General features: G+C 68.1%; 2 protein-coding genes and 4 non-coding genes across 6 annotated transcripts; 3 read left to right on the forward strand and 3 right to left on the reverse strand.

Annotated features, from left to right (window-relative positions):
* Positions 1-230: 230 nt before the first annotated feature.
* Positions 231-4,611, forward strand: SLC30A3 (solute carrier family 30 member 3). The gene is made up of 10 exons (XM_059832168.1): positions 231-313; positions 577-1,027; positions 1,915-2,147; positions 2,284-2,384; positions 2,461-2,607; positions 2,679-2,832; positions 3,426-3,624; positions 3,762-3,867; positions 4,225-4,359; positions 4,466-4,611. The coding sequence occupies exons 1-10, from the start codon at positions 231-233 to the stop codon at positions 4,609-4,611; spliced, it is 1,755 nt and encodes a 584-aa protein (XP_059688151.1).
* A 912-nt stretch (positions 4,612-5,523) lies between these two features.
* Positions 5,524-25,744, reverse strand: GTF3C2 (general transcription factor IIIC subunit 2). The gene is made up of 18 exons (XM_059832179.1): positions 25,378-25,744; positions 16,537-16,918; positions 15,311-15,617; positions 14,663-14,757; positions 14,180-14,257; positions 13,675-13,773; positions 13,151-13,378; positions 12,782-12,893; positions 12,517-12,634; positions 10,358-10,389; positions 9,995-10,124; positions 9,243-9,387; positions 8,791-8,952; positions 8,195-8,282; positions 7,717-7,845; positions 7,121-7,252; positions 6,316-6,423; positions 5,524-6,141 (listed from the first exon to the last, which is right to left on the reverse strand). The coding sequence occupies exons 1-18, from the start codon at positions 25,742-25,744 to the stop codon at positions 5,935-5,937; spliced, it is 2,919 nt and encodes a 972-aa protein (XP_059688162.1). The 3' UTR covers positions 5,524-5,934.
* LOC132322008 (U1 spliceosomal RNA) lies at positions 18,227-18,390 on the reverse strand. The gene has a single exon (XR_009484994.1). It is a non-coding gene; the product is annotated as a U1 spliceosomal RNA (small nuclear RNA).
* On the forward strand, positions 21,138-21,301 carry LOC132322009 (U1 spliceosomal RNA). The gene has a single exon (XR_009484995.1). It is a non-coding gene; the product is annotated as a U1 spliceosomal RNA (small nuclear RNA).
* LOC132322011 (U1 spliceosomal RNA) lies at positions 22,349-22,512 on the reverse strand. The gene has a single exon (XR_009484997.1). It is a non-coding gene; the product is annotated as a U1 spliceosomal RNA (small nuclear RNA).
* A 1,358-nt stretch (positions 25,745-27,102) lies between the features above and the next one.
* LOC132322010 (U1 spliceosomal RNA) lies at positions 27,103-27,266 on the forward strand. The gene has a single exon (XR_009484996.1). It is a non-coding gene; the product is annotated as a U1 spliceosomal RNA (small nuclear RNA).
* The last annotated feature ends 261 nt before the right edge of the window (positions 27,267-27,527 follow it).

Raw genomic sequence — 27,527 nt, forward strand, 5'->3', positions numbered from 1 at the left:
CCGCCGCGGTCCCGCGCGTGGCCTGGGAGAGGGGCGGGGCCAGGCGGCGGGGGCGGGGCCCGAGCCCCGCCTCCTCTCTCCCTCCAGCCAGTGGGTCTGCGCGGGCGGTGCTGCGGCAGGGGGCGGGGCCGCGGCAGGGGGCGGGGCCGCGGCAGGGGGCGGGGCCGCGGCAGGGGGCGGGGCCGCGGCGGTCCCGGCGGCGGGTGCCCGCGGTGCTGCTCGCCCCCGCCATGGAGTCCCCGACCGGCACCGAGAGCGCCCGCCTGGTCAGCCCGCGGGGCGGCCCCGCCGACGGCAGCCTGCGGCTCAAGAGGTACCGCCGGCACCGGCACCCCATCGCCCCGGCACCTCCATCACCCCCGGCACCGGCACCTCCGGCACCCCCGGCACCCCCATCACCCCGGCACCTCCATCACCGGCACCTCCATCACCCCCGCACCGGCACCTCCGGCACCATGGCACCCCCAGCACCCCCAGCACCCCGACACCTCCATCACCCTGACACCTCCATCACCCTTGGCACTCCTGGCACTGCCACCCCCGGCACCCCATCACCCTGCTAGTGCCACCTCCCAGTGCCCCCAGCAAACCCCTGGCACCGCCACCTCCATCATCCCCCGCATCTGCAACCTTCGATCTCCCCGCGCCCGCACTGCCGGCACTGGCGGGAGCCATCGCCCCCGGCATCTCCATCACTCCCCATCACCCCCGGCTCCTCCACCCCCCGGCTCCCGCACCCTCCGGCACTGGTACCCCCGGCACACCTCGGCAGCGCCAGCTCCCATCCCCCGGGACCCGCAAGCCCCCGGCACGTCCAGCGCTGCCCAGCTCCCACGCCTCCCACCCCTCCAACACCCGCACCCCCCGGCACGTCCACACCCCCCAGCCCCCGCGCCTTCATCCATCTGGCACGGACATCAGCACCTCCGCAGACGCCGAGCCAGCCCCGACCGTCCGTGCACCGGCACCTCCTTCCAGCCCACACCGGCACCCGCACCCCCTGACACCGGCAGCCATCCCCTCCCGGGTACCCGCACCTCCATCCAGCCCACACCCGCACCCGCACCCCCTGACACCGGCAGCCATCCCCTCCCGGGTACCCGCACCTCCATCCAAGCGGAACCAGCACCCCCACCCGTGCGCCAGCTTCGCTCCCCCCTCGGGTGTCCGTCCGGCTGCTGCCGGCGTCCGAACGTCACCCGCTCGCACCGGTACCGTCCATCCATCACCTCCCCGCACCGGTGCCGTCCGTTCACCGCCTCCCCGCACCGGCACGCTGGTCCACCCCCTCTCCCGCACTGATGCCCCGCACAGCAGCGCCCCGGCACCGGCCCCCCGCCCGCCCCCCGCCGCGCCGCTTCCCACCCCTCAGGTCCCCGCACGGGCGTCCCGTCCAGCAGCGCGACCCCTCGGTCCCACCGGCACCTCCGCCGCGGGCACCGGCACGGGCCCCCGCACCGCTCCCGCTCCCGCTCCCGCACCGCTCCCGCTCCCGCTCCCGCACCGCTCCCGGCCCCGGCCCCGCCGTCCCCCGCCCCCGGCCGCGCTCCCCTCGGCCCCGCCGAGAGCTCCGCGCCGCCTCCCGCCCGCGGGCCCGTGGCTGCACGTCCCGGCGGGGGGGGTCCGCCGCCGCGGGCCCGCCTCCCCCGTCCCCCCCCGGTGCCCCGCCGGCGGCCAGGCCGCGGAGCCCGGTGCGGCAGCGGGACCCGCCAGCGGGCCGGGCCGGGGCGGGGGCGCAGCCCGCGGGGGCCGCAGCCACCAGCGTTGTCACCGGCTGCGGCGGGGCGGGGGGCGGCGGGGCTTGGGCGGGCGTTCGGCGCCGCCCCCCGGGACCAGCCTGGGCACCCTCGCCGGTGTCGCACGGGCCGGGGCCGGGACCGGGAGGGGCGATGTCGTGTGCCCGGTGCTCCGCAGCTGCCCGGCCGGCGGGAACCCCGGGCAACCGGGCCGGACTGCGGCTACCAGGGGTTCCGGGAGTCCCGGGCAACCGGGCCAGACTGCGGCTACCAGGGGTTCCGGGAGTCCCGGGCAACCGGGCCAGACTGCGGCTACCAGGGGTTCCGGGAGTCCCGGGCAACCGGGCCGGACTGCGGCTACCAGGGGTTCCGGGAGTCCCGGGCAACCGGGCCGGACTGCGGCTACCAGGGGTTCCGGGAGTCCCGGGCAGGGGCACCAGGAGCCGGTGTGGCCAGCAGTGACCCCCGCCCCCAGTCTGTTCGCAGGCCCCCAGGACCCCCTGGCACCGCCGGGCCCCCCAGCTCTGGCTCCCCGCTGCTGCTGCAGCCCCCCGGCCCCCAGCCCTGGCCGGGGGAGGCTCCAGGCCCGCCGGCAGCTGAGCATCGCCTGCACCGTCTGCTGTGTCTTCATGGTCGGGGAGGTGATAGGTAACGGCAGGACGGGGATGGGGACGGGGACAGGGGGCTGCTGTGGCACTGGCTGCCAGCTGCTCTGCGCCCGCAGGCGGGTACCTGGCACACAGCCTGGCCATCATGACGGACGCAGCCCACCTGCTGACGGATGTGGGCAGCATGTCCGTCAGCCTCTTCTCCCTCTGGGTCTCCACCCGCCCGCCCACCAAGACCATGAGCTTCGGCTGGCACCGCTCAGGTGAGCTGTGGGGGCACAGCTCCACAGGAGCCCCACAGCCGGGGTGGGTGCTCACAGCTCCTGTCCCACAGAGACGCTGGGTGCACTGGCCTCTGTCCTCTCCATCTGGGTTGTGACCGGGGCCCTCGTCTACCTGGCAGCCGCCCGCATCATCAGCAACGACTACGAGATTGAGGCGCGAGCCATGCTGGCTACATCTGCCAGTGCCGTCGGCGTCAACCTGGTGTACGTCCCACCCAGGGCTGTGCGCATCTGCGTCCCCCTGCACACCCCCATCCTGAGCCCTGGCCTCCCTTCCCACACCCCTGCCCCACGCATGCCCCTGGTACCCCAAGACCCCTAGCCCTCGCCCCCAGGTCACCTTGTCCCTGTGCACCAGCCTCACGTCTCCAAGCGCTGCCTCCCCCTATTCCCTGTTCCCCATATGCTCCCAGCTTTCAGCCCATGTATGTACATCCTCTGGCCCCACATCCCCTGGCCCCCCGAAGCAGCACCCCCTCAGCCCTGCACCCAAGCCCAGCCTGAGCCCTGGCACATGCCCCAGGCCTGAATCCCTGCCCTGGCCCCACGTGTGCCCTGGCCCCACGCACCCTCCTGCAGTGCTGTGGCTGCCCTGTCCTTGCTGCGCTTCCAGACCCGCCCCATGGTGGGACTCTGCTCTACACCTCTCCACACTCCTGGGGCCTGGGTGTGCCCGCCCGTGCCCCCTTTGCCTGCAATGCCCGGGCACCATTGCCTGTATGCAGAGGTCCAGGCAGGGCCAGAAGTGCCCCTGCACCCTGCCCGGCACAGCACTGAGCCAGCCCTGCTCTCCCCAGCATGGCCTACATCCTGCGCCAGTCCCCTGCCAGCCACGGCACTGGGGGCTACGAGCAGCTGGAGAGCACCGGTGGCTGCCTGTCCAGCCATGCCCCCCTGCCCGGCAGCACCAGCGTCCGCGCGGCCTTCGTCCACGTGGTGGGTGACCTGCTGCAGAGCATCAGTGTCCTTGTGGCTGCCACCATCATCTACTTCAAGGTGCCCGGGAGTTCCACCGCCCGCAGGAACGACTCCCTCAGCCCCACGCAGGGGGCTGTGGGGCCCTGGCACCCCCACATCTGGGTGCCCAGCTTGGCTCTGCCCCCGCCAGCCTCACACAGACCCTATCTCTGCAGCCCCAGTGCAAGATCGCAGACCCCATCAGCACCCTCTTCTTCTCGGTCTTCGTCCTCGGCTCCACCTTCACGATCCTCAGGGATGTCTTCAGAGTCCTCATGGAAGGTGAGCAGTGGGCGAGCAGGGTGTGGGACTACGGGCGCAGGGGGCTGGTGGGGGGGTTGCAGGAGCTCCTCGGGGCTGCAGCTGCCACAGCCCTTTCCCCACGTGCCAGCTCACCCCCTTGCAACCTCTGCTCCCCACCCAGGCACAACCCAGCCCGCCCCTCTGTCCTTCCCTTGCCCCCCCTGAGCACCCCCAGCCCATCCTCCCCGCACCAGCCAAACGGCCCCATGGTGAGAGGCTGCCTCACCCTGGAGCCACTGTCCCCACCCCGGTCACAGCCTGGGGAAGCCCCCACCACGAGCCCTGACAGTGGCAGGGGCTGGAGCTGGCCCCTCCGTGACCAGGCGTTGCTGGCAGGGACGCCACGGGGCCTCGAGTTCGACGCGGTGAAGGAGGTGCTGCTGGGGGTGAGTGGGGTGAAGGGCACCCATGACCTGCACCTCTGGGCCCTGACGCTGAGCCACCACGCCGTGTCAGTGCACATGGCTGTCGGTAAGTGCCCCGTGCACAGCCCAGCCAGCTCACACAGCCCCCAGGGCATGGCCTGGGGGGGCTGCCCGCACACCAGGGCTAAGCCACGCTGCCCTGCCATCCCCAGAGGCCACCGCCGACCCCGAGACGGTGCTGCGGGAAGCCACCACCCAGCTGCGGAGCAAATTCGGCTTTGCCTCATGCACGGTGCAGGTGGAACGGTACCGGGAGGAGATGGCAGCCTGCCAGCACTGCCAGGACCCCCGCGCCTGAGACCCTCACCCGCTGCAGAGCTTGGTCAGGCCTGGCCCCGGCCCCCCACCCTGCGGACAAGCAGGAGCTACACCTGGAGCAGGGGGTGCAGCGCAGGAGCGGGGGCCGTGCTTGGGCTCCTGTCCCTGCGCTGCGCTCACCCCACTGCTGCGGAGCCCCGGGATGGGACAGTGCCCCCCGAGGAGGGAGATCCTGCCCCACCACACGTCCCCCCGCAGAGCCGTTATCCCCTGCAGGAGAGGGGACAGGAGGGAGCCACTGCAGCTGCTGAAGGGCCCAGGGAAGGGAGGGGACATCCCTGGGAGACCCTGCCTTGGCGCCAGATGCTCCTGTGCCCCCATGGCTGCAGGGGCTGCCCCATGGCTCTCCTGCTACTCGGGCTGCAGGGGTTCCAGGGCAGCTGCTGCCGCTGCACGCACCCAGGTGCGGGGAGACGGAGGCCCCGGAGCCTGGAGCTCAGCCCTGAGCGCTGGCTTCCCTGGCCTTGCTCCCTGCCGCCTGGCCCAGGCCAGGGCCGGACGCTGCTGTGCCCCAGCCTGATCCATTCCCACCGTTGTGAGTCCGTGTCTGTTGCACCCGTGGAGTGTCCGTCTGTCCGTCTCTTTGTGCAAGGAGGCCAGCGGGCGGTGGCAGAGCCCGCAGCCGCCAATAAACTTGTTGGAGAGCAGCAGCGGCGCAGACAACCAGGAGGGGACTGGGAAGGGGGCGACGGCCCCGGCCCCCCGAAAGGGGCAGAGTGGGGCCAGGGCTGAGCCCCAGGCACCGGTGCCTGCCCGTGCCAGCACCACAACCAGCCTTTACAAAACAAACCACGTTTACTGCACAGCTGAACACAGGCTCAATGTGAGCGACTTCAGAGCTCCCGGCACCTCTGCCAGCCCCATCCGCCCTGCCCAGGACAAAGCTGCCCCGGCGCCCCTGCCTGCACCTGCACGGGGCGGGGGTGTCAGCCAACAACGGGGGGGGAGGCGAGAGCAAGCACAGCCCCACACAGGTGGGGGCCTACGGGTGCTTCCCCAGCATCGGGCCCCGAGACCCACAGCTCAACCCTGGGACATGCACCGGTCCCACTGCCCCCCACCCTGCACCAGCTCAGACCAAACAGCGCGAAAGGATCCTTCCGGGCCCAGAGCATGAGGACAAGTGTCCTGAGCATCCCAGGTGACGGCCAGGAGCAGCCGTCCCTCTCCCGAGGTGGGGGCCCAGAGGGTAACAAGCACCAAGAGGGGGGCACACAGCCCCCCCGGACAGCACAGCCTGCCCCTGGCCTGAGCTCCTGCCCAGGGCAAGCGCGTGTGGCAGCAGCACGAGGGATCCACCACGCTACTCTGCTGGCAGTGGGGAGTGCTCGGCGGGACCGGGGCTGCCGGGCTTGTCTCCGTAGAGGGAGCTGAAGTGGGCACGGCGCTCCAGGAGCAGCTGGCGGCCCACGCCGGAGGCCAGCCCCGCCAGGCAGTGCGCCCGCACGATGCCCGCCTGCCCACCAGACACCATCCAGCTGTGTGAGTCCAGGTTGGGGCTGAAGCGCACCTGCAAGAGGAAAAGGGGGTCAGGAGGGAGGGGGCTGAGGTGCCGGAACCCCGGCGCCCAGGTAGCCGGGTTGGTAGCGGGGCAGAGGCAGACCCCACCTGCAGTAGCCACGGCCTCCCGCCTGCACCCTCACGGGTTACGCACGGCGCTGCGGGCTCAGCACAGCCCTCTCACCTTGTGCAGGGACTCCAGCTGCAGGCGGTCGAGGCTCAGCTCTGCCTTCACCTCCTGCGTGTGCATCCTGCGCATGGGCTCCCGGCTGGGGAAGTTCTTGAAGCTGCGCTGTGAAGCAGCGGCACCACGATGGGCTGCATGCCCTGAGCAGGAGCGCTGCACGCACAGCGGTCCTGGCAGCACCAGGACCACAGCACGGGCAGGCGCTGCTTGGCCAGGGGACACGTGTCACCCTCAGGGTCACCCACCAAACAGCCATGGCAAAGGGCAACAGGAGCCTGACCCCAGGGAGGGCCTGGGCAGGGCAGCTGCGGTGTGGGAGAGCCAACACCCCCCCCCCACACCCCTCCAGCAGCTCTGACCCACAGACTTGCTCGCTGTCTCTCCAGACTTGCTCGTCCCCTCCAGGGCGGAGGTGCCAGTGGCACCTGGCCCTGGTGCCCCATGCCAACACCTCCAAACATGGCCCGGCACACCGGGGAGTGGGGGCCCAGCCAGGCTGTGACCCCCCCAGGCTCCTTCCCAGGGCTGCGCACTCCAGACTGCTGCCACAGCAAAGAGCACTGCTCTGCTCGGGGCTGACGCCCACAGCCGCGCCCTGCACCGCCCTGCGACCAGGGGCTCCCTGCCTGGGGGACCCCAGCCCCGGCCGGCAAGGAGGGGGAGGAGAGGGGCAACCACACGTCTGAGGGGTGTATCCTTGCCCTGCCGCTCTCGGTGCCCAGCCGCAACCCCGCACGCCCTAACCCCATTCCCATGGGTCCCGCTCAAGGTCAGGACCACCCAGCCCCCTGCCCTCTCCTACCAGGTCCGTGTCCTGGAATCGGATGTAGCTCTTGGTCACCATCTCGCTGTAGAGCCTGGTCTTCGGCAGCTCCTGCTCGCCGCCCTCCAACCCAGCGGGGCTGCAGGGCAGCAGATCAGCTTTGTAGACCGGCTGTGGGCGAGATGGGGCTCAGGGGAGGGCGGGGGGTCCATCTGCTCCTCCGCAGACAGGGACCGTCAGGGAGCGAGTGGGGCTGGGGGCCCCGGGAGCCCAGCCCCGCCCCGCAGCACAGTGGGTCTGGGGCAGGCGAGAGGAAGGAGGTGCTGCCGTGAGGGCGGGGGACAAACAGGGGCAGGCCTGCCCCACGCATGAGCCTAACCCTAAAGATGCCATCCCCAGGGCCGAGGCTGCTGCCACCAACCTTCCCCACTACGCAGCCCCTGTCCGGGCGGGAAGGGCACAACACATACACACATGACACGCACACACACACACGTGCGCGCCCGTGTGCGGGGCAGCAGAGGCTCTGAGGCCGGCTCAGGACACTCTTTCCTGTGACCCAGGAACACAACTCCCACCCTGCCCAGCCCCACACGTCTCACGGACAGGCCCTGCTGAGCATAATGGCCTCTTACAAATCTGCGGTCTGAGGAGCGCTTGACGTTGAGGGGGTTGATGGCCAGGTCAGGCAGCACCGCAGCCACCAGCTCGCCGGTGATGTCTCCCGCAGCCACTGTGTTCAGCCAGTCCGAGCCAGATATGCTCTGCAGGAACAGACAGCTCTAGGGTGCAGTGTCCCAAGGGGCTCCCTGCCACCCCCAGACAGGCTGTAGCACTACGAACGCCAACCCTGGGCACTGCCCTCCGCCTCCTGGGGAGGGACGGGCTCGGAAGCACAGCCAGCTTGGACACAGGTGGGGACACCACCTCACGCAGCAGCCACGGACCCTCGTCCAAGGGGCAGAGGGTGACCCCAAGAGCCAGGGCCTCACACGGCCAGGTGGCATCACTCCCACCCGCGAGCTGCGGGACCCAGCTGGCACTGGGTTTGGGGCAGGCGCCCACCCCTCTGACACAGTGCCAGGACAGAACTGCCCTGCACCAGCCTCTTACCCACACGGTCCCCTTGCGAGGGGCCACAAAATAAGCCTTGAAGCCCAAGTACCCAGCGTCAATGTAGTGGATCCCACAGAGACCGTAACTGCAACAGAAAGGGAACGGATGAGGACGGAGCTCCGCACTGCCAACCCGAGACTGTGAGAGCCAGGCAGCACCCCCCTCTCCCCAGAGACCCCAGGACCCCGGTGGATGGAGGGGGGCTGTCCTCACTCCGGCAGCATATCACAGCATCACGAGGTGGGCTCAGGGCAGCTCTGGAGGCTGAGAACAGACCAAGACCCCAGAACCCTTCTGCCAAATTGTGTCAGCCTGGGGCCAGGCAGGAACCCCGCTGCCCAGCCCAGCTCAGCGGCCTCATCCTCCCCCTCGCCCACCTTGCTTGTGCCCCAGGATGGTGCAGCCGAGGGGATGCCAACACTGCGCAGCTGTGGCATGACCCAGCAGGAGCAGAGCCTGCCCTCGCCATGGCATAGCAGGACACTCCCAGAGAAGGAGAGACCAGAGGAGGCCCCTGGGGAGTAAGACCAGACCCCCGGAGCAGGGCTGGCCTCTGGGCACGGAGCAGGCACCGCAATGGCCCCGACACTCACGAGGCATAGCAGTTGTCCTGGGCCACGGTGACCCCGTTGTAGGGCAGCAGCCAGGCCACCTCAGTGCTGAGGAACCGCTTGATGCTGTTGATGGGCTCATAGAGCCGCCGCAGGTCCCAGAACTTGATCTTACGGTCGCTCCCTGCCGTGACCAGGAAGTTGCTGAGAACCAGGAGAAAGGCAGCACTGAGACCCCAGCGCAGAGCCGTGCCCAATCCCTGCTGCAGGGACGAGGCGGCCCTGGTCCCACGGCACAGTGCTGCTCCCACAGACAGTGGCTCAACCCCCCCTCACCCCAGAAAGCCCAATCCAACCTCTTCAGTCCCTCAGAGGGCCAAGTGCCATCAGCACCGAGTCCTCTTAAGCCCATCTTGTCAAAGAAGCCTCATCTGCAGGAGCGAGCCTGCTTTCCCAGGCAGCACCCACGCCAGCGCCACCTCCCCTGCCCTCACCTGTCGGCCTTGCACCACTCGATGCTCCGGACTGCGTGGTCGTGGGCCAGAAAGCACTGGAAGGGGTAGAGCTTCAGGGAGCCATCGGGCTGGCGCACACACTGCAGGAGGGACTTGGTGAGCAGGTTCCAGACGGCCACAGTGCCTGTGGGATGAGACCCATGCCCGTGAGGAGCTGCTCCGGGCACTGTGCCAGGGCTGCAGAGGACACCCAGCACTGCAGTGTGGGACCCGAGGCAGTGTGGGGCTGGGGGACAGACAGCGGCACAGGCAGGGGCTGCAGGAGCTGCGAGGCACAGTGGCCGAGACAGGCCTGGAGACAGGGCTGGGGCTTAGAGCAGGACAGGATGGCTCAGGTACAGCAGGTCCCGGCAGAGCAGCACATTGCTGTGGATCGCCTGATGCCAGACACAAAATTGCATCCAGGCCAAGTCAGACAGATGTGGATTAAGCCAGAGCCACATCCTGGAGCTGACAGGTATGTGAGGGTGCCTACAGCCAGTGCACGATAAGCCTTCCCCCTGTCCCAGGGACTGGCAGAGATGTTCCTGCACGGTGCCTGCCACTTGCTGCTGCTCACCCCGACGCTGCCCCTGTACCTCATCCTCAGGTTCCCCCAATTCCCTGCCCCAGGCAGAGGCTGAAGGAGCACAAAGCTCCGCATGTGTCTCTGCCTGATGCAGGGCGAGGGTTGCTCCCCGAAGGCTCTGCCGCGGGATGCAGGCCGCTCTTGTACAGGAGGAGGGACTCACCATCATAAAAACCAGCTGCAAGGTGATGATGGGGCTTGGATGGCATCCAGGAGAGGCTAAAGCACTGGCCGCACTCGGACACATTCCCTGCCTGGATAGAGCCCACCTGGAGTGTGGCAATACACTGCACCTGGAGGCCAAAGGACAGACGTCAGTCGCAGCCCCATGCTGGTGCCATCCGCGTTCCAAGAGCCGGGGCCACCCAGGTTTGGGAGCATGGCTCTGCTCTGCCACCCCAAACACCCGGGGCCAGCGAGCTCTGCAGGTGTCCTGACTCCCTCCCCAGCTCTCCCACCTGCACCAGCCGGGAGGCTTGCTGGGTGCCAGCCCCGATGGGGGACCGCAGTGGTAGAGGACACTGACCTTGCAGATAATGTGCTTGTGGAAGGAGCCATCTAGAAGAGAGCAGAGGAGAGTCAGGACATGCATCAGCTCTCCTAGAAGCTCCCTGTGGCAGGAGCTGCTCAGCAGCCTGGAGCCTGGCTCACTGCTCCCTGCGGCCCTGGCCAGGATTCCCAGTCCCTGTCCTGCCACCCATCTGGACCAGCGTCCCCACTGCAGCCAACAAACGGCAGGCAAGCACACCCAGCAGCAGAAAACAGAGCACATGGAGCAGCAAAGCCAACAGCAGGCAGTGCCAGGACCTCCAGGAACCAGACCTGCCTGCGCTGAAGGAAGCAGCATCCTGAAAGGTGCTGCAGGCAGAGATGGGGCAGAGATGACATTCCCCCCACCCCAGCGATCTTCACCCCACCAAGACCGGCTGCCTGCCTTGATGGGAGACGTCTTTACCAAACTCAAGGGGACCCAGGGACACACAGGGGCCAGACCAGACCACGACTGCCCTGGGGAGGAAAGGAGCAGCCACGCAGGGCAGACTGCTCCGCCCGGCAAAGGCGGCCAAGCTGGCCAGGGCAGCCGGTGACGGGGGCTGGAGCAGCCCGGGCAACCACTCCTGGGGACAGCAGACTGTGCAGAGACACCTGTGCCCAAACGGTTCAGGATGAGGTGCCCGCAGGACCCCCCATGCAGCAGCTTCGTCTGCTGAAGAACGTCCCCTGCCAGCGACACACAACACAAGTGCTGTGGGGCCCCTGTCCCCCACCTCTCGGGCCAGAAAGGCCCCCCAGTCCCTCTCCGCGTGGGGCTGTCCTCAGGCATGGTGAGCACCAGACAAGCACATCTGCACCCCAGAGCACAGCAGCTGCAGGCAGAGGTGGTGTCGTGCAGAGATACGGAGAAAGCATACATCTCTGTCACCTCCACGACAGCCAGGGCATGGCACGGAGAGCAACCCCGGGCTCTCTGTCAGGCGCAAACACCCAGCGTGGGTATTTGGAGCCCCAGGGGAAGCCAGCACAGCCAGATTGACCTGGGAGCTCCCGGCAGGGCCCCAGCATGCTGCTGTCTGGCACTAATCCTGCAGCTGCAAATCAGCACCCCCAGCCTGGCTGCGAGGCACAAGGACAGTACGTGCAGCCGCAACCAGGCTGACACTACGTGAGAGGACCCGGCCTGTCCGCAGTAGCTTTGCAGGCTGGGGAAGGATTTGCGTCTGCCGCAAGCTCCCCACGTGGGGGCTGCGGCAGCCAGAGCAAACCACCTGGAGCCAGCACTCCGAGAGGGGGGCGGGAAAGGCAGCGCCAGCAGCCAGCACCGGACCGGCGCAGGCGGCAGCGCGATGTACTGATGGGGGTCAGCAACCATGCTCGAGTGCAGGGAACCAATTTCCCATCGTCAGCCACGGATGTGCAGGCTGTCGGCCACGGCTGAGCGGCCAGGAGCAGCACGCACAGGTCATCAATCTCGCTCGGCACCCAGCAGACGAGACTATTACAAGCACCATTAGCCCAAGCCAGCCGAGCGCTCAGAGCCCCAGATCCCTGCTATGACAAACAGCTCGAGCCGGGCTGGAATAAGCAGCTCTGCCACAACAGGACACGCTCCCAGCAGCAAGCAGGGAGGTGGGGAAAGGCTCAGCAACACACTACCGCAGCTACACCTCACCCTGCAACCCTGCTCCAGTCACAGCAACGCTGCCGAGAGCACCCTCTCAGTGCGCCCAGCTCCAGGCAGGGCTGCCCTGGGAGCCATGCCTTGGCCGGACTGCTGCAGTGTCCCCCAGAAACTGAGCTCACCTCAGGGTCAGCAGTGCTTTGACATTCTCCGACATCAAAAAGCAGCCTCGCTCCCCTCCCCTGCTGTGCCGCTCTCTGCCACAAGCCAGCCCGGGGGCAGCAGCAGCAGGGGTGGCAGCTTGTCCCAAGCCTGGTGGTGCGCCGGGGCTCACTGCCCCACTGGACACAGCTCCCGGGCAGGACAGCGCTTGCCCGAGCACGGTCCTGCTGCACCTGGCGAGTGGGGCCTGCCCCACAGCCATGCCCCTACCCAGCCCCCTCGGCACAGCAGGCTCCCTCCCACACGGGCAGCGAGACCCCAGCCCCGGGGCTCGCCCACCGCCCACCCCGGCACAGCGGGATGAGGGCCAGGACACCCCTGCCCAGCGGCGCGGCTCTTCCTACCTTTTACCTGGGTTCTCTTGGACCGCTGCAGGGCCCCGGGGTGCGGGAGGGAGTACAGCACCACCTTGCCGTCCGAGAAGGCCACGGCCAGCAGGCCCAGCCGGCTCATCTGCGGGTGCTGCGGAACAACACGCAGGCTCAGCCCCAGGGTCACCGTCCCCCACCCGGGAAGGCAAGGCTTCAGCGAGGGCATGGACTAGCGAGCCCCGGGGGAAACCCAAGGTGGACCCCAGGGCCTGGGCGGCCCTTCCGGCTGCACACCCACCTTCCTGGCAGCAGTGGGCAGCTCCCAGGCACCGCTAGGGCAGAACTTCATGTCCCAGACGCAGCCGTGATCAGCAGCGATGGCGTAGGCCAGCCCGGCTTTGTCAACAGAGCTGCAGGCACAGGTTGAGCCATGAAGAACATGGCAGCTCGTGCCCAGAAGCTCCAGTGTACACCAGCAGCTTCCAGTGTACACCAGCAGCGAAGCTGGCTACCAGCACAGTCCCCGTGGGGTTCAGGCTGTGGCCGGCGGCTCTGGGAGGACGAAGCCGTGGAGGGACAAGAGGTACGGGCCCTGCCCCATCCCTGGGAGCCAGGCAGCCCCCAGCCCCTTCCCCAGGGGGGCTGTTCCCCAGGCCAGGCCACTCACCCCTGCTCCTGCTGCAGCGTGCCCAGGCCCCAGAGCTGCAGGAGCGCAGGGCCCCCATGGAGCCCAGCCACGCTGTGCGTCTCCTCCATGCTCCCATGGCAGTAGAGAGCCACATACTGAGAGGCCACTGAGCCCTCCGGGGACGGGCACCACTCCATCGCCCACACAGGGCCGCCAACGAAGAAGGACATGTCCAGGCGCTCCTCATGGGGCTGCAGGGAGCTGAACCTGCCAGCGGGGAGGTGGGTAAGGGCACGGGGCAAGAGCAGTGCTGCCACGGGGTGGGAGCCGGCAGGCCGGACAGGGCAGCGCCCAGCTGGTGCAGAGCCCTGGCACAGGGCCGGGGGGCAGTGGAACCCCAAGACACACTGCACGGGCTGCTGCTCAGCCCATGGCCGCTCCTGCTGCCCTGGGGCAGCTGCCAGGCCCTCAGACCTGCTGGGGCCGCAGCCCTGGAAGTTACTGCCTGTCCCAGGCACAACAGCCACCATCCCAGCAGTGCCTCGGAGCAGCCCATCACAGACCTGTTTACTCTGTATAAGACACCGTCGTCTTCAATGCCCTCCCGCTGGATGGAAAAGAGGGGAGATTTCTCCTCTGCTGGCAGGTACGGGGCAGCTTCGCTGGGGAGACAGAAGAAGGTGAGAAGATGTCTCCCCACCCCTGCCCCTCATCCAGTCACCCCCTGGCACAGCACCATGCCCCAGCACCCATCCCAGTCTGCCCTGCTGCCGGCCACCCTGAGGGCTGCTAAGATTCCACAGCCAAATCCATGAGACCCCCAAAGCCCACAATAAGACAGACCCATACTTTCTGCTGGGGCCTGATCCCCCCAGAGGGATGGGGGACTACAGCACCCACCGTGCCCTCGTTCTCCCCCAGCCCCAATGGCCAGGGCCACCCACTCTCCCTGCCCCAGCTCACCCCGAACATTGCTGAGACCTGCCCCATCATGCAGCCTGAGAGCAGGCAGCGCCTGTGCCACATGTCGGCCCCAGCCCCTCCCTTCCTATGCTGCTCCGATGGTACCTTTCAGAGAGACACGTCCACTTGTGCGCCAAAGGGATCCAGTCGGGAAACTCCCACTGTGAGTACTTCTGATCCCGCCTGCAGCGGATGCACCAGATGTCAGCAACAGCCCTGCTTCCCGGCCCTGCCTGCAGCACAGGCAGCTGTCCCCCCCGCACCCTGCCTGCAGCACAGGCAGCCCCCATCTCCCTGCGGCACAGGCAGCCCCCCTCTCCCTGCGGCACAGGCAGTCCCATGCAGAGGGCTCTCAGCCCCTGCCCTTCCCCACACTCCCCCCTTGGCCCAGCCACTCCACCAGCCACGGTGCTTCCCGCAGGTGATGGGGCCCCGTCCCCAGCAGCCAGCAGCAGAATGCCGATGTTCCCGATGGCACATGCTCCTTTCTCCTCGTGCCTGTGATAGCAATGGTACCCAGGGCACCAACAGCCACCGCTCCCTGTACCCTACCCTGAACCCCCCAGCACCCCTCAAGCCCCCACTCACAGGCTGCAGGTGAGGCTGGAGCACTTCTCCACTGGGGCCATGATGGAGTTGTGGAAGCCGTTGGGAGCGAGGCCTCGGCACTGGGGCTTGGATCTCTGGGCACAAGAGCAGACTCAGAGCAAGACCTGGCCAAAGGGCCTGGCCTGAGCTGCCTCTGCGTGCCCAAACGTTCCCACGAGCCCCTGGGGGACGCGCCTGTCCTAAACGGCACCGATGCAGCCTATAAGCACAGAGCTCTCCCCCAGCCACAGCAGCAGCAGTCACAAAGACCGCGTCACACTGGCCTTAACACACAAAGTCCCATTCTGGGGACTTCCACAAACTACCGGCCAGCCTCCAGGACCCTGCCTTTACCTCCCATCAGCTTCAGCAGGAGCCCAAGACCCCCACACCCTCTCCCAGAAGTGCCCGTCGCCCTGTCCCCATCCACCCTCACTGGGAGCTGCCTCTGCCCGCAGTTAAGCCCAAAGAGCTCATGCCCGGATTCACGGCTGACAGGCACCGTGCCATCCCAGACTGAGTCCCGCTTCAGGGCTGTCCTGCTGCAAACAGCCAGGGGTGAGGACACTGCGAGACAGCTCAGACACTTTGTGCTGTTCATGCTGGGCCAAAGGTAAGAAGCAGCCAAGGCAGAGACCCTGCCCTTACCCCTGCAGATGACGTCTTCCCACCGTGTCCTCGAAGCGCCTCCATCTCTGGCTCTGACACCTCACTGAGTGGTGCGTCACTCCCCTCCTCCTCCTCCGCCTGCAGCAACACCTCCTTCGAGGGCACGAAGTCAGCATCTCGTGCAGGATCATCACTATCAGTTTCCTCCTCCTTCCTCCTCCGGCTCCGACGCTTCTTCTGGATATGCTCAAGCTCTGGTTCCGGCTCCTGGGCACCCTCGGTGGGAGCCGGAGGCTGGTACACCGATGTCAGCTCCTCTGCCAGCTCCTGCAGGTACAGCAAAGCCCTGGGACACCAAAGGCATTGCCCGGAGGTGAGCAGAGGAACTGCACAGGGACCAGCCAGCCCTCCCTCCAGGACCAGGCGGACGCACCCCTGCAACTCATGGTCTGGGCAAGCAATTTGCTCCAGCCCTGCCCAGCCAAGCTGCGGCAGAGCCCATCTGGATGCACTGCCAGCCTCCAGGCTGGCCACTCGGCCAGCCAGCATCCCCTGCTCCTCCCCAGGGAACGCCAGCCTCCCCTGGTCTCCGGCAGCAGGCAGGGGAATGCATCCAGCAGGCAGAGCAGCACGTGGCCCTTTGCCAGCCAGAAAGTGGGAAAGCCAGAGATCTTTCCACGAGCGCCCTCAGCGAAGGGAGTTCCCGCACCGAGCACACCACTGCAGGGGCTGCGCCCTCCTTCTGCACAGGGCACTGCAACCCCAGCAGCTCTGCCCCTGCAAACCCAGGGCTCGCGCAGGCACTCAGAGAGCACAGGCACTGCCTGAACTGCCTTCAGAGGCCCCAGAGCACATGGGCTCCCCCCAGGATTCCCCTTTAAGCAGCCCATGGCTCGCACAGCTTGTTCTGCCCCACCAGACAAGCCTCCTCCTGGCTTTGTGAGGAACCAAGGAAACCTCCCCCCCACCACAGACAGCCCACTGCTGTCAAACAGCCGCTGCATGAGAGCTCATCTACAGCCCCTGCTGTTCCCCACATCCCTGCGTTCCTGGATCCAAACACATTCTCCTAAAGCGGGAAAAGATCATTCCGTGGGGAACCAGTCTGTCCCACTGAGGCAGGACAAAGTCCTTCAGGAAAGACAACAAGACCCCCAGGCAAGGCAGAGGTCTCGACGAACTTCTCCGAGAGCAGCGTCTGCCTGTCCTTCCAATCTCCCCGGGGCACCCACCCCTGGACTCCCCCATCCGTTGCCCCTGCTTACACTTTGGCTGCCCGCCTTTTGGGGCGCCCGCCGGGGGGTGTCTCCAGCCCTTCCGCTGCCTTGCTGCTCCCCAGCATCTTCTGCACACAGATGGGCTCCGGGGCCGGGCACTCCAGGTCCTGAGACAGTTTCAGCAGCAGCATCTCCGTCTTGGACTTCCGCCCGCGCTTCCCGGGTGCCTTTGGGGGTGGCACGGACCTGTTCTCCAAGGTCCTCGAGGGCTCGCCGTGAGCCTCAGTCTCCGCAGGGGCTTGGCCACTGGGGTCACTAGGATTACTTTTTGTTTTTTGGTTTCGGAGAGATTTATTCTGGGACTTGGCAGCTTCTATTCCCTCCTCAGAGTGGCCCAAAGCATCCAGATCTCGGAGCGGTGACAGTTCCCCTTCCCAAAAACAACAGCCAGAATTAGCACGAAAACGCAGCGGGGCTCTCCTACCGCCCCTCGGCGCAGCGACCTGCCGGGCTGCCGCTGCAGCCGGGCACCGGCCCCAGCCCATGCAGCGGAGCAGCAGGTCACGGCAGGGCTCGGGCACCGGGCACCGGCAAAGCGGCAGCTCCCTGCCCGACGGCATGGAGCCGGGGCCAGGCCCCCGGCCAGGAGGGACATAGGGTCGGACAGACGGACACAGGGTCGGACACCTGTGCCCGGGCAGCGACTCAAGCACGCTGACGGGCGCAGTAAGCCTGGCTCAGCTCCAGGCCGGGGCAGGCACCGCCAGAGGCTCGGAGCAGCGACGGGAGCGCACGCAGCGTCTCCGGCCGCGCACGGGCACGCACCGGCCCCGGCCCCGGCCCCGGCCCCGGCCCCCTTCTCCGCCCGCCCCGTGCAGCCCGCAGCCCTGCGCCCCGCAGCGCCGGGTGCTCCCCCGGGGGCACCGCCCCGAGCCCCCGGGAGCGGCCCCCGCCCAGCGCCGCCCCGGTCCCTCCCGCAGCGGCGGGCGCGGCCGCGGGCACCGCCCGCCCCCGGTACGTACGGAGCGCTCGGGGCTCGCCCTCCCGCGCCCGACTGCGGCTCCGGCTGCGCCCGGCGGGCGCCGATCCCCGTCCCGAACGGCCCCGGCGGCTCCGCTCCCGGCAGCGCGGCCCGCGGGCGGCGCTGGACGCCATCCGGGCGGGTCCCCGCGGGCTCCCGGAGCCGCCACCGCCCCGCTGCGGGCCGCGCCGCCAGCACGGAACCGGATCCGGAAGCCGCAGCGCGGCGGCGGCGGCGCAGGGGGATGACGTCACGGGGCAAGGTCATTACCGAAGCGCTCCGCCTGCCACGTGACTGCTCCGTGGGGACGTGCGGCTCCGCGTCCCGCCGGGGCCCGCGGAAGCGATACGGCTGCGGGGCCCCACGGAGTGGCGAGCGCCCCTGTCCCTGCACAGCCGCACACGTCCACGCGGGAACAAGAGGTGTCTGGACAGGACGGTGCGGGGTCGGGCGGCCTCGCGGGACCCCCAAACCGCGGGGGTGCCTCGGACGGGGGAGGTGTGACGGAAGCGGGACGAGTGAGATGATAAAGCACAATCACAGAGCGGTGACGCCCGCACCCGCGTACTGACGGCAGCACACGCGATACCTCCGTAGCGTACGTCGGGGGATCGGGAAAAGGAGCAGGCACGGCACCCGCAGAGCCGTCTACGCTCCCAACTCAGGGAAAACCAACGCGGATATTTCTAACCAGCTCTGTCTTTGGCACCGCCGAGCCAGGGGAGAGCGCGAACGCAGTCCCCCACTACCACAAATTATGCAGTCGAGTTTCCCGCATTTGGGGAAATCGCAGGGGTCAGCACACCCGGAGTGCAGGGGATGAGCCTCGCCCTGGGAAAACCACCTGCATGATCATGGTGTCTCCCCTGCCAGGTAAGTATGACGCACAACCGCGACCGCACCACACCACGCACCCGCACACACACACACAACACGGACACCGAACAACAACGCATCCGCCAAACACCACCACTCCGCCTCACGCGTCCCACCATCTGCCGCCGCGCAGTCCCCACGCAGCCCCGCACACCCGTGGCCGGCGCCTTCGTGGCGCCTTGGGCTCCCGTCATCCCACGCGGCGTCTGATCTGCATGGACACGCCCTCACACGCACCGCCCCGCCCCTGCCGGCTCGCAGCGCCTCCGCCGGCCCCGGCGCCATCTCCGTGGCCACGCCCCCTCCCGCAGCGGCCCCGCCCCTGGCGGCCCCGCCCCGCCCACCCGAGACGCCCCGGCGGGTCCCCCGCCTGCCCGCACCGCCACCGCCACCGGGACCGGCACCGGGACCGCCACCGCCACCGGGACCGGCACCGGGGCTTCATCTCTCAGAGCCGAGCGGGACCGCGCTGGAGCCGCAGCGCCGGCAGAGCGCGGCCACGGCGGGGCCAGCGGCGGGAGGGGACCCGTGGGGCGGTGCCGGGGCCGGGGCGGCCTCTGTGACCGCCCGGGGCCCGGTCCTCTGGCGGGGAGCCGGGGGGGCCCGGCCGTGCCCGGGGCTGGGTGGCCGGGGGTGGCCGGGGGGCCCGGGTGCGGCTCCGGGACACGGGCTCAGCTCCGCTGACGGCCAGAGCCGCAAAGGGGAAAGCCGGAGCCGCGGCCCTCAGCCGGGGCAGAGGCCCCGGGCCCGGACGTTGGGCTGGGCCCCGTTAGCCGGGCAGGACCCCACTGGGTGGCACCGGTTTGTACTGGGCGCCCGTACGGGTCAACACGATGGCACCTACGAGGCCCGTGGACAAAAGCCTTGGCAGCCCGCTGACGCCCGGTGCCGGGAGCGGGGGGCTCTGGGCGCCGACAGCAGCACGGCGAGAGCGGACGCCCGCGGGGGAGCCAGCCCACGAGCACGCGGTGCCGTGAAAGCGCCCGTGCGCCCTCCGTGGGGATGGCGAGGGGCTGGTAAACGCCGGCACCGGCGGCACCCCAGACCCAGCAGCTCCAGCGATCCGTGCCTGGAACCGCACGGGCCCTGGCGCTCCCTCGGCCAAGGCAAACCCGCCCTCCAATCCCTCTCCCGCTGTCCGGGCATTGCCGGTCGGGCTCCTAAACCTCGCCCCGCCACAGGCAGGTGCTGGGGCTCTCGGGGTTTTCTCCCCGGTGCCTCTGGAGCCAACAACGTCCCTGCTCAGGTTGCACACGCCCACCGCCCGATTAAACCGTAACCGAAGAAACAAGTGGCGAACGCCCCACGCACGCTGCTTCCCCCGCCTGCGTGAGCCACCCTCCTGCCGTGGGAGGGGGCTGGGTGCTGCGGGTGACGCCGTTCCGGCCTCCCGACCGCGGGGACACGAGCCCCGGTGCCCGCAGACCGGAGCCGCTCTCAGGGCCGTGCCGGCTGCTCGTGGGCTGGAGGCGTGCGGGACAACAGCGCTTGCTGTACGCGTGCAGAGCGAGGTCAGAGAATAGAAAGGGCCGTACATAAAATTCGAGGTGAACTTCAGCTACTGCATGAAGTATCCGGAGAAAAGACTTTTGACCAGCGGGGCTGGGTCCCAGGCGTGGGAGGACGGGTAAGAAAAGTCTTGGGACAGCACCGAGGTCTAGTCGGGCTTCGTAACGCTGGTGGTCGTGTCTGTGAGGGTTCAGGTGACATGACATTGAAGCGAACCGGGATGTGAGAGGCTGGAACGAGGCCGGGATGGCGCAAGTGGAGGCTGGAGGGCTGACGCCGAGCGCGTCAGGGGATGGGGAGGAAGAGGAGAAGAGAAGGGGCGGAAGGGCTGGGGCTGACGACCGTAAGTGATTAGGAAGCCCAGCAGCAGGAACGGGCGGCGGGACAGCGGGGCCCCGCAGCGCCGGATCCTGAGCTCCCAGGGCGTCGGCGGCCCTTCTGCCGTAGCTCTCGACTTTGAGAGAAAGACGGCGCGAGTCTCCGCGCCTCCGCGGGCTGCTGGGGAAGGAAACCGGGGAACCCTTCCCAGGCCTCTTCGGGCCTCCGCAGCTAGAAAGGATGAGCCAGCGGGACGCCGGGGCCTCAGCGAGTCGGCAAGGTCGACCGAGCGAGGGCGCGAGCTATCTGGAAAGCGGGAGCGCAGCACGAGGGAGCCGCCGAGGCTGGGAAAGACCGTTAAGGTCCTCGAGCGCAAGCGTAGAGCCGCCGCCGCCGCGCGCACCGCTGAGCCGCGTCCCGAAGCGCCACATGGAGGCGCGACGGCAGCGGCCGGAGCCTCCCCGTCCGCCCCCGCGGGAGGCCGACGGCTGCCGGGCGCCGGGTCCCGGCCCCAGCCCGGCCCCGGGTGCCGCTCCCGGCCGGGCCCAGGAGCCGCGCGGGCGCGGGCGGGGCCGTCCCGGGCGGGGCCGGAGGGGAGCGGCGGGGCGGGGCCGCGGGGGCGGGGCCCTGCAGACGGCGCCGCTCTGCAGACGGCGCCGCTGCGGGCCGGGCGGCCAGGGGCGGGGCGGTGGGGAGCGGGGCGTGGCCATGCAGATCGCGCACCGCGCGGGGTGACGGGACAACCACGCGCCGCGCCGCGCCGCGCGGCCACGGGCGTGCGCGAGTGCTACTGGGCGCTGCGTGGTGGAAGAGTGGGGATCGGGATGTGGGTTCGGCGCGGGCGGGGACGCGGCGTTTGTGTTCGGTGTCCGTGTTGTGTGTGTGTGTGCGGGTGCGTGGTGTGGTGCGGGCGCGGGTGTGAGTCATACTTACCTGGCAGGGGAGACACCATGATCATGCAGGTGGTTTTCCCAGGGCGAGGCTCATCCCCTGCACTCCGGGTGTGCTGACCCCTGCGATTTCCCCAAATGCGGGAAACTCGACTGCATAATTTGTGGTAGTGGGGGACTGCGTTCGCGCTCTCCCCTGGCTCGGCGGTGACAAAGAGAGAGCAGAAGGAGTTTGTGGGGACTTCTGTGGGGTCCGGTGGGCGGAACGGGGCCGGGGGGTGGTGGTGGGGGTGTCCGGGCGCCTCTTCCCGACCCGTTCAAGGGCCGCGGGGCGGCGCAGGCAGCCACGCCGGAGCCGTCGCGTCGGCAGCCGGACACGGTGTTCCCCGCGGGGAAGTTCATTGTTTTGCCCGGCGCTGCCGAGTTCCCATCGCGGTTCGGAACACCACGGACACCCCCGGCTCCTCCGCTGTCGTGGTTTAGTCCCCGCCGGCAACTAAGCCCCACACAGCCGCTCGCTCACTGCCCCGGTGGGATGGGGGAGAGAACCGGAAGAGTAGAAGTGAGAAAGCTCATGGGCTGAGATAGAGACAGTTCAATAGGTGAAGCAAAAGCCGCGCTCGCAAGCAAAGCAAAACGAGGAATTCCTTCACCACTTCCCGTCGGCAGGCAGGTGCTCAGCCATCCCCAGGAAAGCAGGGCTCCGTCACGCGTAACGGTTACTTGGGAAGACAAACGCCATCACTCCGAATGTCCCCCCCTTCCTTCTTCCTCCCCCGGCTTTGTATGCTGAGCATGACGTCATATGGTCTGGAATGTCCCTTTGGTCAGTCGGGGTCAGCTGTCCCGGCTGTGTCCCCTCCCAACGCCTTGTGCACCCCCAGCCCGCTCACTGGTGGGGCGGTGTGAGGAGCAGAAAAGGCTCTGTGTGAGCCCTGCTCGGCAGTAACCAAAACATCCCCGTGCATCAGCACTGTTTCCAGCACAAACCCAAAACGCAGCCCCACACGAGCTGCTCTGAAGAAAGTCAACTCTCTCCCAGGCAAAACCAGGACGTCCGCGCATCGCCCGGCCCGACCTCCGCTGCCCGCCCCCTTCCCGCTCCGCCCGCCCGCGGGGCCGCGGCCGACCGGACCCGCGAACCCGGGACCGGCCCTTCCCCGCCCCACACACTTGAGGAGTGCCGCAGCTATGGGTCCCGCCCCAAAAAAACCACCAACCAGCTCTGTCTTTGGCACCACCGAGCCAGGGGAGAGCGCGAACGCAGTCCCCCCCTACCACAAATTATGCAGTCGAGTTTCCCGCATTTGGGGAAATCGCAGGGGTCAGCACACCCGGAGTGCAGGGGATGAGCCTCGCCCTGGGAAAACCACCTGCATGATCATGGTGTCTCCCCTGCCAGGTAAGTATGACGCACAACCGCCCCCGCACCACACCACGCACCCGCGCACACACACACAACACGGACACCGAACACAAACGCCGCGTCCCCGCCCGCGCCGAACCCACATCCCGATCCCCACTCTTCCACCACGCAGCGCCCACGTAGCACTCGCGCACGCCCGTGGCCGCGCGTCGCGGCGCGGCGCTGGTTGTCCCGTCACCCCGCGCGGTGCTCGATCTGCATGGCCACGCCCCGCTCCCCGCGGCCCCGCCCCGCCGCGGGCCCCGCCGACAGCCCGGCCCGGCGGCTCCGGGCGCGGTTCGGCTGCTCCGGTCCGGCGGCACCGGCAGAGAGACGGGACGTGCGCCGCTGCCGCGGCGCGGCCGCCGTGCCCGGAGCTTCACGGCCGGCGGAGCCGAGCGGCAGCGCCCGCGGGGCCGAGGAGAGGGCGGCGCGGGGAAGGAGCGTCGCTCCCCGCGCCGCGGGGCCGGGGGGGACGTCCGTCCTGCGGCTCCTGCCCCGGCTCCGCCGGCACCTCCGGGGCTGGCCGGGACAGCGCGGGGTCAGCCGCTCCGGCCGGCCGTGCCGCCGCCGGGCCCGGGCCCGGGGCCGCTCGGACACGTCCCTCGCCCGCCGAGGGAGAGGACTGCTTCCCGCTTCCTCCCCGGGGGCTGCGCCCCTTCCAGGCTCCTCGAAAGCCTCTGCCCTTGACCAGGACGGCGATCCGGGCACGGGGACGGGACGGGGACGGGTTCGGTGCCCTCCTGCAGGACCCCCCCGCCCTGGACCGAAGCGCTCGAGGCGGCCGTGATGGGGTGCTCCGGTGGGGTGGGGTCGGGGCAGGGGAAGGGGCTGAGACGACACCCGGACCCCCCCGGCCATGTGCAGCTCTCCCCACCGCCGGCACACAGCTCTGGGGGCGGCCGGCACAGCCGTCCCGCTCCCGCACCCCGCGGGGCCCACCCCAGCAGGGAGGGTGGCGGCTGCTCTGCGGGGTTGCTTTGCTCCAGAGGTCTCTTCTGCGCCCATCGCCGCTTATTTCCCTATTCCCAACGTCAATCCGGAGCGGAGGAGAGCAAGGGAGAGCTCTAGCGAAGCCACCAAGCCAACGCCCACGCCAGTGAAGTGTCGGTGCATCTCAAGACGCAGCTGATCGCGTGCCCGGCTCAGCCGGGATGGAGTCACCTTTCGGCACAGCAGCCCCGGCGGTGCTGCGCTCTGCCCTGCACGTAGCTGGCACAGGGCTGGTGACGCCCCGCGCTTCGGCGGCTGCTGAGCGGTGCCGGCACCGCACCAGGGCATCCTCTGCATCCCCGGGCAGCGGCTGGGGTGGGCAAGGGGCTGGAGGGGACCCGGCCGGGACAGCCGACCCCAGGGGTGTGGCACACCGTGTGCTGTCCCGCTCAGGAATAACCGGGTAGGGTAGGGTAGGGTTAGGGAGTTTTTATAGCACCCCTCGAGGCGAATTAAACACACATTTGTGCTTAAACATAAAAGGAAAATTTAATGAACAACGCATTGGGCAGAGCCCTACTGCAACACGTGGTTCTACATGGAGTCTGCAAAGATGTGTCACAAGCAGATTCCTTATATCCACGTGCACCAGCACCCATCCCGAGAGTGACTGCACGGGGCACCTCAGCCCGGCCGTGGGTCCATCCCCCAGCCCAGCTCTGCTGCCCAAGGGTGGCCCCTGAGTGCTCCCTTTCCAGGATGGCTACAAGACAGTGCTGAGGCTGTTTCTTATCTCATCACCGAGGGAAACTTCACTCCCTTGCAAGGAGTCCTTCTGTCTCTGGCACTCCTGCTTCCAACCACTCCAAACCCTTCTTGTACCTGGGTCGTCTTGCCCTCCATGCCAGATCATTCCTCGGTCACAAATGACAACTGCTGAGCAGTTACAATTAGAATTTCACCTTTAGTAGGATAGGATAGGATGGGGCAGGGCAGGGCAGGGCAGGGCAGGGTAGGGTAGGGTAGTTCAGCTGGAAGGGACCTACAATGATCACCTGGTCCACCTGCCTGACCACTTCAGGGCTGACCACAAGTTAAAGCACGGTATTATGGGCATTGTCCAAATGCCTCTTAAACCCTGGCAGGCTTGGGGCATCGACCGTCTCTCCAGGAGGCCTGTTCCAGGGTTTGACCGCCCTCTCGGTAAAGAGATGCTTCCTCATGTCCGGTCTGAACCTCCCCTGGCACAGCTTCGAACCATTCCCACACGCGCTGTCCCTGGATCCCCGGGAGAAGAGCTCAGCACCTCCCTCTCCACGTCCCCTCCTCAGGAAGCTGCAGAGAGCAATGAGGTTGCCCCTCGGCCTCCTTCTCTCCAAGCCCAGAGTCCTCAGCTGCTCCGCAGAGGACATGCCTTCCAGCCCTGTCACCAGCTCTGTTGCCCTCCTCTGGAGGCATTCGAGGACCTTCACATCCTTCCTAAATTGTGGGGCCCAGAACCGCGCACAGGACTCGAGGTGAGGCCGCACCAAGGGCAAATACAGCGGGAGAATCCCCTCTCTTGACCGGCTGGTCGTGCTGTGTTTGACGCACCCCAGGATGGGCTTTGCCCCCTCGGCTGCCAGGGCTCCCTGCTGACTCCTACGGAGCCTGCTGCCGACCAGCACCCCCAGGTCCCTTTCTGCAGGGCTGCTCTCCAGCCACTCCTTCCCAGTTTGGACTTGTGGCCGGTGTTACTCCCTGCCAGGTGCCGAATCCGGCATTTGGTCTTGTGCAACGTCATGCCGTTGATGATTGCCCAGTGCTCCAACCTATCTAGATCCCTCTGCAAAGCCTCTTGTCCCTCAAGAGAGTCAACAGCACCTCCCAGTTTGGTACCGTCGGCAAGCTTGCCAATGGGGCATTCCAGTCCCGCATCCAGATCGTTGATAATATACTGAACAGCACTGGCCCTAGGATGGAGCCCTGAGGCACGCTGCTGCTGCCCGGTCGCCAGCCAGATGTAGCCCCGTTCACTGCAGCCCTTTGAGCCCTGCCCTCCAGCCGGTTCTTCACCCAGCGCCCCGTCAACCTGCTCGTCCCACAACTGGCCGACTTGTCCGGAAGGATGCTGTGAGGGACAGCACCAAAAGCCTTACTGAAATCCAGAAACCCCACATCCACCGCCTTCCCTTCATCCACTGAGCGGGTGACCTTATCGTGGAAGGATATCACATTAGTTAAACGGGACTTTCCCTTCATGACCCCATGTTGACTGTGCATCTTTAGATGCCTTTCAACAGCAGCCAGGATGACCTTCTCCATCGTTTTTCCAGGCGCTGAGGTCAGACTCACAGGTCTGTAGTTTCCTGGGTCTTCCCTCAGGCCCTTCTTGTCACCTGGAATAACCCTGGCTTCCAGTCAGCAGGGACCTGCCCAGAGTCCCAAGACCTTTGGTAGGCGATCGAGAGGGGTCCTGCCCTAACATCCGCCAGCTCCTTCGGCACCCGGGGGGTGAATCCCCTCGGGCCCCGCGGACTTACGGACACGCAGCCGATACAGGCGGTCCCGGACAATTTCAGTCCCCGCAAACGGAAAGTCACCGCTCCCGCAGCCCCGGTCCTCCGACTCCGAGGACCGGGCAGGCCAAGGTCTGCCGGGATTCTTAAAGACTGAGGCGCAAAAAGCATCGAAAGCCTCCGCCCTTTCTGCGTCCCTATTTGTCAGAGGTCCACCCTCAACGAGCGTCGGTCCAGTGTTTCCCTTAGACCTCCTCTTGCTGTGACCGTGCTTGAAGAAGCCTTTCTTGCCCGACGCGGCACCGGGCAGCGTCACCTCCGGCTGAGCTGTGGCCTTCTCCGTTGTCTCCCTACACGTGCGGAGCACGGCTCCGTGACCCCGACCTCGCCTCCGGAGAGGGCGCCGCGTCCTCCTCCTCCTCCTCCTCCTCCTCCCGAGCTCCGCGCGGAGGTCCCGGGTGGCCCAGCTGGTCTCCCGCTTGCCTGGGGACAGCCCGGGGTGCGGCCCCGAGCCCTTCTCCGCGCACGGCGGGGGCCGGGGGGGCACCGTCCCGCCGGCTGCGGGGGCCCTTGGCACCGGGACCCGTCGGCGGCGGCCCCGCCGCCGGGACTGCGCAGAGCTGCTCGTCACGGCTTCGGCGGGAGGGGGGTGGGCTCTGCGGCGGCGCCGTTCCGGCCTCCGGCCGCGGTGGCACGAGCCCCGGTGCCCGCGGAGCCCCGGTGCCCGCGGAGCGGAGCGGAGCGGAGCGGCTCTGGGTCCGTGCCGGCTGCTGGCGGGAGGGCGCGGGGCAGCAGCGCCCGGCAGCAGCGCGGCGGGAGCGAAGGCGCTGCCCGTTAGTGACCGTCGCCGGTGCCGGAGACGGAGCGGAGCCCCCGCCCCGCCGCGCCGGGGCCGGCGGAGGCGCTGCGAGCCGGCAGGGGCGGTGCGGGGCGTTTGGGGGCGTGTCCATGCAGATCAGACGCCGCGCGGGATGACGGGAGCCCAAGGCGCCACGACGACGCCGGCCACGGGTGTGCGCGGGGGAGTGCGTGGGGCTTCGTGGCCGCAGATGGTGGGGCGCGTGAGGCGGAGTGGTGGTGTTTGGCGCGTGGCGTTGTTGTTCGGTGTCCGTGTTGTATGTGGGTGTGTGGGTGCGTGGTGTGGTGCGGGGGCGGGTGTGCGTCATACTTACCTGGCAGGGGAGACACCATGATCATGCAGGTGGTTTTCCCAGGGCGAGGCTCATCCCCTGCACTCCGGGTGTGCTGACCCCTGCGATTTCCCCAAATGCGGGAAACTCGACTGCATAATTTGTGGTAGTGGGGGACTGCGTTCGCGCTCTCCCCTGGCTCGGTGGTGCCAAAGACAGAGCTTAAGTGGTGTGTGGGGATCTCTTTAGGGTCCGGTGGGCGGAACTGGGCCGGGGGGTGGTGGTGGGGGTGTCCAAACGCCTCTTCCCGACCCGTTCAAGGGCGGCAGGGCGGGCGCAGGCAGCCACGCCAGAGCCGTCGCGTCGGCAGCCGGACACGGTGTTCCCCGCGGGGAAGTTCATTGCTTTGCCCGGCGCTGCCGAGTTCCCATCGCGGTTCGGAACACCACGGACACCCCC

The sequence above is a fragment of the Gavia stellata genome, chromosome 2, assembly GCF_030936135.1.
Source record: "Gavia stellata isolate bGavSte3 chromosome 2, bGavSte3.hap2, whole genome shotgun sequence".
In the NCBI taxonomy this organism is placed as follows: domain Eukaryota; kingdom Metazoa; phylum Chordata; class Aves; order Gaviiformes; family Gaviidae; genus Gavia; species Gavia stellata.

Excerpts from the sequence above, each read along its gene's own strand:
- SLC30A3 (XM_059832168.1), top strand. The coding sequence starts at position 231 with ATGGAGTCCCCGACCGGCACCGAGAGCGCCCGCCTGGTCAGCCCGCGG. Across the intron at positions 2,385-2,460 it reads CATGGTCGGGGAGGTGATAG|GCGGGTACCTGGCACACAGC; the intron begins GTAACGGCAGGA and ends CTGCGCCCGCAG. Across the intron at positions 2,608-2,678 it reads CTTCGGCTGGCACCGCTCAG|AGACGCTGGGTGCACTGGCC; the intron begins GTGAGCTGTGGG and ends CCTGTCCCACAG.
- GTF3C2 (XM_059832179.1), bottom strand. The coding sequence starts at position 25,744 with ATGGAGAAGGTCATCCTGGCTGCTGTTGAAAGGCATCTAAAGATGCAC. Across the intron at positions 16,919-25,377 it reads CCTAGGGCCAGTGCTGTTCA|GGGAACTGTCACCGCTCCGA; the intron begins GTATATTATCAA and ends GTTTTTGGGAAG. Across the intron at positions 13,774-14,179 it reads TGGACGTGTCTCTCTGAAAG|CGAAGCTGCCCCGTACCTGC; the intron begins GTACCATCGGAG and ends CTGTCTCCCCAG.